General features: G+C 47.5%; 1 protein-coding gene across 1 annotated transcript in view; it reads right to left on the reverse strand.

Annotated features, from left to right (window-relative positions):
• Positions 1 to 14,377, reverse strand: part of lancl1 (LanC antibiotic synthetase component C-like 1 (bacterial)) — a 52,816-nt gene that overhangs the window by 11,702 nt on the left and 26,737 nt on the right. The window contains exons 5-6 of the mRNA XM_072484180.1: positions 13,634 to 13,777; positions 11,718 to 11,900 (exon numbers count right to left, since the gene is read on the reverse strand). Coding sequence (XP_072340281.1) covers positions 11,718 to 11,900; positions 13,634 to 13,777 — 327 coding nt within the window. The remainder of the gene's footprint in view (positions 1 to 11,717; positions 11,901 to 13,633; positions 13,778 to 14,377) is intronic.

Raw genomic sequence — 14,377 nt, forward strand, 5'->3', positions numbered from 1 at the left:
AAATTAAATGAAAATTGCTTATTGTCACAAGTAGGCTTCAAATGAAGTTACTGTGAAAAGCCCCTAGTCGGCGCCAGTTCGGGGAGGCTGGTACGGGAATTGAACCGTGCTGCTGGCCTGCCTTGGACTGCTTTCAAAGCCAGCGATTTAGCCCAGTGTGCTAAACCAGCCCCTGCAAATTATAAAAGAAAGTTCAAAAACAGAAACAAACTGAAAAGGGTTAATGAATGGAGCACTTCCCAAACTCCCAAACCTGTGAGCACGACCCGCCTAGAAGATCAAGATCCGCAGCTGCATGGGAACATCACTACTGCAGGTTCCTCTCCAAGCCATACACCATCGTGTTCCTTTACTGTCAAAATCCTGGAATTCCCTCCCTAACAGCCCTGCAGGTTTACCAATACCACCAACTGCAGTGGTTCATTCAGGAAAGCAGTTCACTACCACTTTCTCAAAGGCAATTAGTTGTAGGCAACAATGTTAGCCTAGCCAGCAATGCTCCCATCCCATGGAAGGGCAAATGAAAATTAGCACAATTAAACATCTTTTCATCATCCACAACTCTGCTGCCCTGTATTCTTACTCTCGCTTAGTCCTGTTCACCCATCACCCAGTGATCTACACTGCTCCTCGTTTTCAAATCTCCCTGTGGCTTTATCTTCCCGACATCTGTAATATTCTCTAGTTCACACCCCTCCCAAATATCTCATCTGGCTGCAGCTCTTCAACTTCCCTCATGTTAATTGCTTCATAAATGGCGGTATGCCTTCAGTTGCCTGGAGCCGAAGCATTGGAATTCCCTCCCCAAACCTGTCCAGTTCTCTACCTCTCTTTCCCTCTTTTAAGATAATCTTAAAGCCTACCTCATTGACCAAAGTTTTGACATTTGCTCTAATATCACCTTGTGACTAGGTATCAAACCTTGCTTTAGATGGCTCCTTTGAAGCAGCTTGGAATATTTTATCACATCAAAAGTGTTACGTAAATCTGGGTTGTTCATTCAGCTCTCTACACAACAGTTGAGGCTGTTACTCAGTCTGGATCAAGTCTCTGAGTGAGAAATGTGCAATGGGAAATGCACAATCTATAAGTGGATGGATGGAATGAATGTCACTGCTTTTTTGTAACGTGACATTGGTCTCTATTGGGCCGACAAGAAAAAGCTTTGTGTGTTGCGTTGTCTCAGATGCCAGCACCATACCTGAATTTTTAAAAATAATTTACAGGATGTGGGCGCCGCTAGTAAGGCCAGCATTTATTGCTCATTGCTAGTTGCCCTTCAGAAGGTGATGGTGAGTCGCCTTCTTGAACCACTGTAGTCCCTGAGGTGTAGGTACACCCACTGTGCTATTAGGGAGAAAGTTGCAGGATGCTGCCCCGGTGACAGTGAAGGAGTGGCGATACATTTCTAAGTCAGGGTGGTGAGTGACTTGGAGGGGACCCTCCAGGTGGTGGGGTTCCAAGGTATCTGATGCTCTTGTCCTTCTAGATGGTAGTGGTCGTGGGTTTGGAAGGTGCTGTCTCAGGAACCTTGGTGAGTTACTGCAGTGCATCTTGTAGATGGTACACATGGCTGCCACTGTTAGAAGGTGGTGGAGGGTTTAAATGTTTGTGGAAGGGGGAGCAATCAAGTGGGCTGCGTTGTCCTGGATGGTGTTGAGCTTCTTGAGTGTTGTTGGAGCTGCACTCAGCCAGGCAAGTGGAGAGTATTCCAATTGACTCCTGACTTGTGCGTTGTAGATGATTGACAGGCTTTGGGGGGGGGGGGGTCAGGAGGGGAGTTACTCGCCATAGGATTCCTAGCCTTTGACCTGCCCTGGTAGCCACAGTATTAATGTGGCTAGTCCAGTTCAGTTTCTGATCCATGTCGATTGTGGGGATTCAGCGATGGTAATTGTCATGATATGCAGACATGCACATAATGAGATACAGACAGGCAGCTAATGAACACAGAGAACAGGACATAACCAATCTGCAGGCAGAACACTTGGGGTGGTTTCCCACTATAAAAGGCACGAGGCACTCGCACTCTGCCTCTTTCCAATGGGACATCTACAGAGTGAGTCCGGTGTATATATCATGTAACACCTACACCACGTGGCTAAGAGCTAGTCTGGTTCAGTCAGACAGAGTAATGACACTTAGGTTAGCAGAGAGTCGAACTCACAGAGAACTGTGCTAACTGTGTGACAAGTTCAATAAATCTGCATCAAGTTGCAGCCCGTGTTATCTCAGTGTGCTTAACACGACATAGTACCAGAAGACTGCTATCCCTAGGTGGTTTACCTCAATCTGTTCTGTGACGACCAGCAAATGTATCCCGGCACTATGGAGAAGATCCAGGCTCCTCAACAGCTGAGGACCTCCGGCAATCTAAGTGCCAACTGCCGGACTTTCAAGCAAAGGTTTCTGCTGTACATCGAAGCCTCAGACCTCGAGGGTGCGTCTGATGCAAGAAAGATCGCACTTCTCCTCTCGACAGCGGGTGATCAAGCCATCGAATTCTTCAACTCGTTTCACTTCACCGAAGGCCAGGACAAGACAATGTTTCAGACCATCCTGGACAAGTTTGATAGTCATTGTGAAGTGGACACCAATGAAAGCTTCGAGCGTTATATATTCAAACAGCGTCTACAAGGTAAAGATGAATCTTTCAACTCCTTCTTAACTAATCTCCGTCTACTAGCGCAGTCCTGCAACTTTGGTGATATTGCTGACTCCATGATCAGAGACCAAATCATGTTTGGAGTTCACTCTGATCCTCTGGATTTCGGCGGCAGCGGTGCGCAGGGGCCTTCTTGGAGGTGAGTAGTGAGTTTAAAAACCTTACCTTTACAGGAGCAGCCCTTTGGATTTCGGCGGCAGCGGTGCGCAGGGGCCTTCTGGGAGGTGAGTAGTGAGTTTAAAAACTCTTACCTTTACAGGAGCAGCCCTTTGGATTTCGGCGGCAGCGGTGCGCAGGGGCCTTCTGGGAGGTGAGTAGTTAGTTTAAAAGCTCTTACCTTTACAGGAGCAGCCCTTTGGATTTCGGCGGCAGCGGTGCGCAGGGGCCTTCTTGGAGGTGAGTAGTGAGTTTAAAAACCTTACCTTTACAGGAGCAGCCCTTTGGATTTCGGCGGCAGCGGTGCGCAGGGGCCTTCTGGGAGGTGAGTAGTTAGTTTAAAAGCTCTTACCTTTACAGGAGCAGCCCTTTGGATTTCGGCGGCAGCGGTGCGCAGGGGCCTTCTTGGAGGTGAGTAGTGAGTTTAAAAACCTTACCTTTACAGGAGCAGCCCTTTGGATTTCGGCGGCAGCGGTGCGCAGGGGCCTTCTGGGAGGTGAGTAGTTAGTTTAAAAACCTTACCTTTACAGGAGCAGCCCTTTGGATTTCGGCGGGAACCGGAAGTTCGACCTCTGGCAAGTCCCCCCCCCCCCAATAAATTCTGGTGGAGAGGAAACCCGAGACACTACACGTGTAGTGTCTCCCACCCACCCTCCTCCTCTAACCTAATAATAAGACCCATTGGTGTAAGGTAAGTGCCATATTATATTATTATATTATTAGCATTGTGCAGGTCAAGGATAGGAGGTGGAGGAGCAGTCTCTGTCAGCGAGAGAACCTGAGAACATCTCAGAAGGTAAGCAAGTGATTTTTACTTTTATACCTTTTTTTCAAATTGTGTGTGTCGGGGGGAAACTGAAGTGACATCACAGAAAAGCTGTGACCTGAGTGGCTGGTTGGGATTCTAACCTAAATTTTTTTGAGTATTTGGGAACTAATTAAACATAATAACTTAATTATAATTTAGAGGATATCTAAGCCAGGGATCGGAGAATATTATAGTTAGCTATCGCATTTCTATTAGAAATCTAGTGCTAGGAAACAGATAGTTGACAGTAACTTTGTAATTTAAAAAAAAAAAGTATTTATATAAAAAAAAAGACACATTTTAATTAATTGACGCAATGTCAGTTAGAGGGGTGCTGTGCTCTGACTGTGAGATGTGGCAGGTCCGGGAGGCTTCCAGCGTCCCGGATGGCTTCATCTGCAGAAAGTGCACCCAACTGCAGCTCCTCACAGACCGCATGGTTCGGTTGGAGCAGCAATTGGATGCACTTAGGAGCATGCAGGTGGCGGAAAGCGTCATAGATCGCAGTTATGTAAGTGTGGTCACACCCAAGGTGCAGGCAGAGAAATGGGTGACCACCAGAAAGGGCAGGCAGTCAGTGCAGGAATCCCCTGTGGTTGTCCCCCTCTCGAACAGATATACCCCTTTGGATACTGTCGGGGGGGATAGCCTCTCAGGGGAAAACAGCAGCAGCCAGAGCAGTGGCACCACGGCTGGCTCTGATGTTCAGAAGGGAGGGTCAAAGCGCAGAAGAGTAATAGTTATAGGGGACTCTATAGTCAGGGGAACAGATAGGCGCTTCTGTGGACGTGAAAGAGACTCCAGGATGGTATGTTGCCTCCCTGGTGCCAGGGTCCAGGATGTCTCCGAACGGGTAGAGGGAATCCTGAAGGGGGAGGGCAAACAGGTAGAGGTCGTTGTACATATTGGTACTAACGACATAGGCAGGAAGGGGCATGAGGTCCTGCAGCAGGAGTTCAGGGAGCTAGGCAGAAAGTTAAAAGACAGGACCTCGAGGGTTGTAATCTCGGGATTACTCCCTGTGCCACGTGCCAGTGAGGCTAGAAATAGGAAGATAGAGCAGACAAACACGTGGCTAAACAGCTGGTGTAGGAGGGAGGGTTTCTGTTATCTGGACCACTGGGAGCTCTTCCGGGGCAGGTGTGACCTGTATAAGATGGACGGGTTGCATCTAAACCGGAGAGGCATAAATATCCTGGCCGCGAGATTTGCTAGTGTCACACGGGAGGGTTTAAACTAGTATGGCAGGGGGGTGGGCACGGGAGCAATAGGTCAGAAGGTGAGAGGGTTGAGGGAGAACTAGGGAATAGGGACAGTGTGGCTCTGAGGCAGAGCAGACGGGGAGAAGTTGCTGAACACAGCGGGTCTGGTGGCCTGAAGTGCATATGTTTTAATGCAAGGAGCATTACGGGTAAGGCAGATGAACTTAGAGCTTGGATTACTACTTGGAACTATGATGTTGTTGCCATTACAGAGACCTGGTTGAGGGAAGGGCAGGATTGGCAGCTAAACGTTCCAGGATTTAGATGTTTCAGGCGGGATAGAGGGGGATGTAAAAGGGGAGGCGGAGTTGCGCTACTTGTTCAGGAGAGTATCACAGCTATACAGCGAGAGGACACCTCAGAGGGCAGTGAGGCTATATGGGTAGAGATCAGGAATAAGAAGGGTGCAGTCACAATGTTGGGGGTATACTACAGGCCTCCCAACAGCCAGCGGGAGATAGAGGAGCAGATAGGTAGACAGATTTTGGAAAAGAGTAAAAACAACAGGGTTGTGGTGATGGGAGACTTCAACTTCCCCAATATTGACTGGGACTCACTTAGTGCCAGGGGCTTAGACGGGGCAGAGTTTGTAAGGAGCATCCAGGAGGGCTTCTTAAAACAATATGTAAACAGTCCAACTAGGGAAGAGGCGGTACTGGACCTGGTATTGGGGAATGAGCCCGGCCAGGTGGTAGATGTTTCAGTAGGGGAGCATTTCGGTAACAGTGACCACAATTCAGTAAGTTTTAAAGTACTGGTGGACAAGGATAAGAGTGGTCCGAGGATGAATGTGCTAAATTGGGGGAAGGCTAATTATAACAATATTAGGCGGGAACTGAAGAACATAGATTGGGGGCGGATGTTTGAGGGCAAATCAACATCTGACATGTGGGAGGCTTTCAAGTGTCAGTTGATAGGAATACAGGACAGGCATGTTCCTGTGAGGAAGAAAGATAAATACGGCAATTTTCGGGAACCTTGGATGACGAATGATATTGTAGGCCTCGTCAAAAAGAAAAAGGAGGCATTTGTCAGGGCTACAAGGCTGGGAACAGACGAAGCCTGTGTGGCATATAAGGAAAGTAGGAAGGAACTTAAGCAGGGAGTCAGGAGGGCTAGAAGGGGTCATGAAAAGTCATTGGCAAATAGGGTTAAGGAAAATCCCAAGGCTTTTTACACTTACATAAAAAGCAAGAGGGTAGCCAGGGAAAGGGTTGGCCCACTGAAGGATAGGCAAGGGAATCTATGTGTGGAGCCAGAGGAAATGGGCGAGGTACTAAATGAATACTTTGCATCAGTATTCACCAAAGAGAAGGAATTGGTAGATGTTGAGTCTGGAGAAGGGGGTGTAGATAGCCTGGGTCACATTGTGATCCAAAAAGACGAGGTGTTGGGTGTCTTAAAAAATATTAAGGTAGATAAGTCCCCAGGGCCGGATGGGATCTACCCCAGAATACTGAAGGAGGCTGGAGAGGAAATTGCTGAGGCCTTGACAGAAATCTTTGGATCCTCGCTGTCTTCAGGGGATGTCCCGGAGGACTGGAGAATAGCCAATGTTGTTCCTCTGTTTAAGAAGGGTAGCAAGGATAATCCCGGGAACTACAGGCCGGTGAGCCTTACTTCAGTGGTAGGGAAATTACTGGAGAGAATTCTTCGAGACAGGATCTACTCCCATTTGGAAGCAAATGGACGTATTAGTGAGAGGCAGCACGGTTTTGTGAAGGGGAGGTCGTGTCTCACTAACTTGATAGAGTTTTTCGAGGAGGTTACTAAGATGATTGATGCAGGTAGGGCAGTAGATGTTGTCTATATGGACTTCAGTAAGGCCTTTGACAAGGTCCCTCATGGTAGACTAGTACAAAAGGTGAAGTCACACGGGATCAGGGGTGAACTGGCAAGGTGGATACAGAACTGGCTAGGCCATAGAAGGCAGAGGGTAGCAATGGAGGGATGCTTTTCTAATTGGAGGGCTGTGACCAGTGGTGTTCCACAGGGATCAGTGCTGGGGCCTTTGCTCTTTGTAGTATATATAAATGATTTGGAGGAAAATGTAACTGGTCTGATTAGTAAGTTTGCAGACGACACAAAGGTTGGTGGAATTGCGGATAGCGATGAGGACTGTCTGAGGATACAGCAGGATTTAGATTGTCTGGAGACTTGGGCGGAGAGATGGCAGATGGAGTTTAACCTGGACAAATGTGAGGTAATGCATTTTGGAAGGGCTAATGCAGGTAGGGAATATACAGTGAATGGTAGAACCCTCAAGAGTATTGAAAGTCAAAGAGATCTAGGAGTACAGGTCCACAGATCACTGAAAGGGGCTACACAGGTGGAGAAGGTAGTCAAGAAGGCATACGGCATGCTTGCCTTCATTGGCCGGGGCATTGAGTATAAGAATTGGCAAGTCATGTTGCAGCTGTATAGAACCTTAGTTAGGCCACACTTGGAGTATAGTGTTCAATTCTGGTCGCCACACTACCAGAAGGATGTGGAGGCTTTAGAGAGGGTGCAGAAGAGATTTACCAGAATGTTGCCTGGTATGGAGGGCATAAGCTATGAGGAGCGATTGAATAAACTCGGTTTGTTCTCACTGGAACGAAGGAGGTTGAGGGGCGACCTGATAGAGGTATACAAAATTATGAGGGGCATAGACAGAGTGGATAGTCAGAGGCTTTTCCCCAGGGTAGAGGGGTCAATTACTAGGGGGCATAGGTTTAAGGTGAGAGGGGCAAAGTTTAGAGTAGATGTACGAGGCAAGTTTTTTACGCAGAGGGTAGTGGGTGCCTGGAACTCACTACCGGAGGAGGTAGTGGAGGCAGGGACGATAGGGACATTTAAGGGGCATCTTGACAAATATATGAATAGGATGGGAATAGAAGGATACGGACCCAGGAAGGGTAGAAGATTGTAGCTTAGTCGGGCAGTATGGTCGGCACGGGCTTGGAGGGCCGAAGGGCCTGTTCCTGTGGTGTACATTTCTTTGTTCTTTGTTCTTTGAGAGAGCAGCTTTTAAAAATCAAGCATATGACCCTGTCAGTCACGATTGAAACATGTACAGTGCATGAGCACGCCAAAAATTGGTATTCCCAATACAAATCGGCTGAAAATTAGAAACTTGCCTCCCACGAGGCAGAGAGTGTGCAGGCCATTGCCCGGATGCAGCGCCTCAGCATTGATGAAAGCGGCCATTTCGCGCGCTCTTCCCGGAGCCCCACGCATACGAATGGGATAACGAAGCGGCCGATCACCACACTGCGTCAGTGCGAACATCTGCCGACCGCACTGTGCATGTGCGACGACGCACAGAGCGTAACGACGTGCCCGAACTGCGGCACCGCCCACTTAAAGAAACACTGCCCTGCAAGAGGCAGGCGCTGTTTAAATTGCGGAAAGCCTGGACACTGTGCAGCCTTGTGCAGGTCTGCACCACCAGTCAAGGGCCATCGCTCCCAATTCCAACGCAGGTGCGTTCGGAGTGTCCAACAAGGTTTACAGGATTCTGATCCTGGCAGTATAACGGATCCAGAGTACGATTGCTTGGAGCCCCCCTACCATGTGTGCATCATCACCACACGTGAACATGCCTCACCGACATCATCACGGAGCCTGCCCATCCTCACTGTGGATTCTGCAGACGAATGGCGTGCGGTGATGCAAGTAAATCAATGCTCTATCCAGTTCAAGCTGGACACAGGTGCTTCTGTCAATCTCCTTTCACAGGCAGATTTCAACCGCATCAAGAAGCCACCCAAGCTCCTTCCAGCAGCCTGCCAGCTCCTGGACTATAACGGCAATGCCATCACAGCACTGCATCCTGTCATCTGCTTGTCTCCAAAAGGAGCATTCACACAAGGCTAAGGTTTGAAATCAAGCCAGACAGGGCCTCCCTGCTCGGCGCACATGCATGCAAGCAGCTAAACCTTGTGCAACGGGTCTACACAATGACCTCCCCCAACGTGGATCTTCAAGCCGGCATTGACGACATCCTCGCTCAGTATCCGGATGTGTTTGACAGGATGGGCACTCTGCCATATCGGTACAAGATCCTGCTGCGGCCTGATGCCACGCCTGTGGTCCAACAACCACGCCGGGTCCCGGCTCCACTGAAGGAGCGCCTGAAGGCACAGTTAAAGGATCTTCAGGACCAGGGCATCATCTCCAAAGTTACATAACCGACTGATTGGGTCAGCTCGATGGTATGTGTTAAAAAGCCTTCGGGGGAGCTGCGCATCTGCATTGATCCCAAGGATCTCAACCAGAATATAATGCGGGAACACTACCCCATCCCGAAGCGGGAGGAACTAACAAGTGAGATGTCGGTTTTGTCACAAAGTTAGATGCCTCACACGTGTTCTGGCAAATTCAGCTGGGTGAGTCCAGCAGAAGACTCTGCACCTGCAACACACCGTTCGGTAGGTACTGCTATAATCGTATGCCGTTTGGCATTGTCTCGGCCTCGGAGATCTTCCATAGAATCATGGAGCAGATGATGGAGGGGTTTGAAGGGGTTCGTGTGTATGTGGACGACGTCATCATTTGGTCCACAACCACCAAAGAGCACATCTCTCGTCTCCAGCAGGTATTCCGCCGTGTCCATGCCAATGTCCTCAAATTGAAAAGGGCAAAGTGTTGCTTTGGCATGTCGTCACTGAAGCTCTTAGGTGACCAGATATCTTAGCAGGGTGTGCGCCCGGACACAGACAAGGTCAAGGCCATCGAAGCCATGAAGACCCCAGAAGACAAGGCAGTGCTGCGCTTCCTAGGAATGGTAAACTTTTTGGGCAAGTTTATCCCAAACCTGGCCTCTCACACCACGGCCCTCAGACACCTGGTGAAAAAGTCTACTGCCTTTGAGTGGCAGGCAGCTCATCAAGCGGAGGGGTTGGAGCTGAAAGCCAAGCTCACTACTGCACCTGTATTGGCATTTTTTGACCCTGACAAGGAAACAAAAATCTCGACAGATGCGAGCCAGGACGGCATCGGCGCGGTGTTGCTCCAGCGCGATGACACCTCATCCTGGGCACCGGTTGCCTATGCATCATGGGCGATGACACCCACCGAGCAGCGGTACGCCCAAATTGAAAAGGAATGCCTGGGCCTTCTCACTGGAATTCTCAAGTTCCACGATTATGTCTACGGCCTGCCGACGTTCACCGTCGAGACGGACCACAGGCCTCTGGTCCACATTATCCACAAGGACCTGAACGACATGACGCCCCGGCTGCAGCGCATCCTCCTCAGACTCAGACGGTACGACTTTGAGCTCGTATACATGCCTGGCAAGGAGCTCATTATTGCGGATGCCTTGTCCTGCTCCATAACCTTGCCTGCTGGCCCGCCGGCATTCATCCAACAGATCGAATCACAGGTGCAGCTGTGGGCCAGCAACATAGAACATTACAGCGCAGTACAGGCCCTTCGGCCCTCGATGTTGCGCCGACCTGTGAAACCACTCTAAAGCCCATCTACGCTATTATAGACCTCCCGGCGTCAGATGAAAAGGTGATCCGCATTCGCGACGTGACAGCCAAAGACCTGCTTCTGCAGCGTGTCATGCGCCACCTCGCCAACGGCTGGCAAAAAGGGCAATTCTTCAATGTGAAGGACGACCTGACGGTGGTTGATGGTATCCTCCTCAAGCTGGACCGCATTGTAATTCCACTCAGTCTCTAGAGCTTGGTGCTCCGGCAAATCCAATCTTGAGTTGCTAAATCTGTTTGAAGTCTATCCCATTTAGCACGGTGGTAGTGCCACACAACACGATGGAGGGTATCCTCAATGTGGAGACGGGACTTTGTCTCCACAAGGACTGTATGATGGTCACTTCTACCGATACTGTCATGGACAGATGTATCTGCAGCAGGTAGACTGGTGAGGATGAGGTCAAGTATGTTTTTCCCTCTTGTTGATTCCCTCACCACCTGCTGCAATCCCAGTCTAGTATCTATGTCCTTTGGGACCCGGTCAGCTCGGTCTGTGGTGGTACTACCGAGCCACTCTTATTGATGGACATTGAAATCTACCACCCAGAATATATTCTGCACCCTTGCCATCTTCAGTGCTTCCTCCAAGTGCTGTTCAACATGGAGGAGTACTGATTTATCAGCTGATGGTGGACGGTACATGGTAATCAGCAGGAGGTTTTCTTGACCATGTTTAACCTGAAGGCATGAGACTTCATGGGGTCCAGCATCGATGTTGAGGACTCCCAGGGCAACTCCCAACTGTATACCACTGTGCCGCCATCTCTGCTGGGTCTGTCTTGTCGATGAAACATGACATCCCCAGGAATGGTGATAGTGGTGTCTGGGACATTGCAAGGTATGATTCTGAGAGTATGACAATGTCGGGCAATTGCTTGATAAGTCTGTGAGACAACTCTCCCAACTTTGGCACAGGCCCCCAGATGTTTGTTGTTCACAAACTCTCGCTCGTTGCCTCCTTCCCAATCCCCTCCCCGACACTCCCCACCCACCCTCCTCCCTCACAAAAGCACCCTGCCTTCATGACCCTCCTGCTTGCTGCCTCCCTCCATGATCCTCCTTCGCGCTGGCCCACCCGCAATTACTACAAATAGTCCACCTACTTTTTCAATTCTTTTACAACTTATCAAATATCCCTTTAATCATTTGTGTGATAAAAATAAGCCGAATATGTCAAGGCTTTCTGCTTATTTATGTTGTCGCAGGTCAGGCAGCATCCAAGTGAATCTGGCTGTGCTCACTATTACCTCAATATGCCATCCCGTCCCTGGATTATGTACACACGTACACACACACGCGCGTACACACACACACACACGTATACACATACAAATAAGGTGTACCTTATAAGCTTGTATGAGCATGTAAATAACGCCAGGTGACCCATGACACCAATGAACCAGATTATCTCTGGATTCACCTATACACGGAGGATAATTTCCTGATGAAAACCTCAGCTGACAAACGTAGTCCACACTGGGTTTCACCAGCCTGAACATCACATCTTGGTCAATCCCAAACTCTGGCTAAAGAAAAAAAGATTAAAAAAGAGAATCAGAATTTTGTCGCTCAAATAAAATAATAAAAAAAACACTCAAGTCTGAATCTCAATGCTTGTATACAATTTTGATCGTTGTCAAAAAATTTAGATTGTTCAACCTTTACCTGTTTAATAACCAAGTTTCCATCACGGATTTAGAAAAGGAAGATCCCAATCACATAAAATTTCCTGAGTAAGTAACACGCCAAGAGCACACAATACATGGCACATCTTGACTTTCAAAACTTAAAAGGCAATGATCTACATATAAAGTTTGGGGAATTCAGCTGCAAGTTATGAATTAGCAAGTATTTGTGAGAAAACCTTTGCCATGCTGTGGACAGTGCCAAGTGCTCTCTCATTTCCATTGGCATGTTTAATTAAGCTGGAATTAAGGAACAGTTGGATCTGAGGAGGCAGCTTGAAAGCCAAACACGAGTTAGGCAAATCTATAAGTGGAAGACAGATTAAGCTGTCCATAGAAAAAAAGAAATGTCTGACACTCCACAAATGTTAAAATGAACCAAGTTGGAAGGGATCCAAGATTTCTGCAGATTTAACACTCAATCGTGTCCGAGCACTATGCAGTCATTAGAATACAGAATTATTTATGAAAAGCAAGACTGCAGGTTGTAGAAACGTTAACTGCATAATGTTCTAGTAGCTCCATACCTCAAGCACTGGGCCAACTGAGTACTGAATTTTTAAGGGAGACGTATAAACCCTGGAGGTGGTTAAAAGAGTAACAAAGGCACCAATCCATAGAGTCAGAACTGAGTTATGAAATTCAAGAAACCTGTAATTTTCAGCCTTGTAAAGATGTGATCATTGAAAATAGTAAATTACAGGGCAGCACGGTGGCGCAGTGGGTTAGCCCTGCAGCCTCACGGCGCTGAGGTCCCAGGTTCGATCCCGGCTCTGGGTCACTGTCCGTGTGGGACATTCTCCCCGTGTTTGCGTGGGTTTCGCTCCAACAACCCAAAGATGTGCAGGCTAGGTGGATTGGCCACACTAAATTGCCCCTTAATTGGAAAAAATGAATTGGGTGCACTAAATTTTTTTTTTTTTAAAAACATATATTTAAAAAAATAGTTAATTACATTGTAGGGAAAAGACAAAGACTACAACCTAAAGCTTTTAACATTGTAAAATGTTTCCCGGGAGCATTACCAGACAAAGTTTGATATTAAGCTACGTAAAGAGATATGAGCCAGGTGACTAAAAGCTGAATCAAAGAGGTAGAAGTTAAAGAGCTTCTTAAGGACCAGAAAGCAGAGATTGAGGGGTTTAGGAAGGGAATTCCAGAGGTTAGCACCTGGGAAAATTAAAGCATGACCACCAAGGAGATGATGTAAATCAGGGCTGCATAGGAGACCAAAATTAAACGCAGTGTTTTCCAAGTATTGTAGGACAACAGCTAATGACAAAATTTAGGACTGAACTCTGGAAACTCTTCTCCATGGTAGCAGTTGAATTTTGTTAAGAGTGGTGGGCCGGAAACTGAAGATAAATTAAATGCAAACAACTGGAGGGTAGTCTGTAAACTGTGATGGGTGGCAAGATTCTGGGTTTACTGTTTGCAGTTTGTTGTTGAATAGGAGGTTGAAATATATGCACCATAGATGGCTTGCACTCTATGGTCACATTTCAGTTGACTGAAAATGACAATAAAAATTCCACATTTTCAGTATCACTGGAAGATCAAAATGAACTAATTACCTGCATCAGGAAATAATAGATCCCAGCCAAGCCATGAGCTGCTCCAACATAATGCTCCTGATACCACTCATACATTAATGGACTTTTGGAGATCCGTTTTCTGCTGCCTAGCTTTTCTCCAGAACTTAGGACAGCATCGCAAACCTTGAAATGTAAAAAAAAAGTTTTTACATTGTAATTTCAAATTGGAATTAATCTGTTTGCACAAGCAAATGGTTTAGTGCAAAAAATACAATCATTGAAGAGAAACCCATACTTAAGATACTTAATACTGAAACAGATCAGACAGAGGCTACTTCTCATCTTCTAATGGTGATCTGGAACAATATGTTGCCAATATCTGGGGTTTTTTTTGAAAGCACTGCTGGAAATGTATTGGAGGCAGGTTCAATTGAGGCATTAAGAGGGTATTGGATGATTACTTGAATAGAAACAATGTGCAGGGGTACGGCTAAAGGCAGGAGAATGGCACTAAGTCATGATGCTCATTTGGAGGGCAGCCACAATGGGCTAAATGGCCTCCTTCTGCATGGTAACAATTCTGTGATTCTGTGAAATTGCTTCCAGCAAGTGTTGCATGATGTGTGTGTGAGAATCACTCCCTCAGTGTTTCCCACACTCATTGCTGGGATTTTCTGCTCCGATCCTGAGTGCAGTTACATTATATCATTGATTTGCGATTGCTTCTCTCAAAGAGTGGTGAATCCTTGGAATTCTTTATTCCAGGTAGCTGAGGAGGCCAAG

This window comes from Scyliorhinus torazame, chromosome 2 (assembly GCF_047496885.1).
Source record: "Scyliorhinus torazame isolate Kashiwa2021f chromosome 2, sScyTor2.1, whole genome shotgun sequence".
NCBI lineage: Eukaryota > Metazoa > Chordata > Chondrichthyes > Carcharhiniformes > Scyliorhinidae > Scyliorhinus > Scyliorhinus torazame.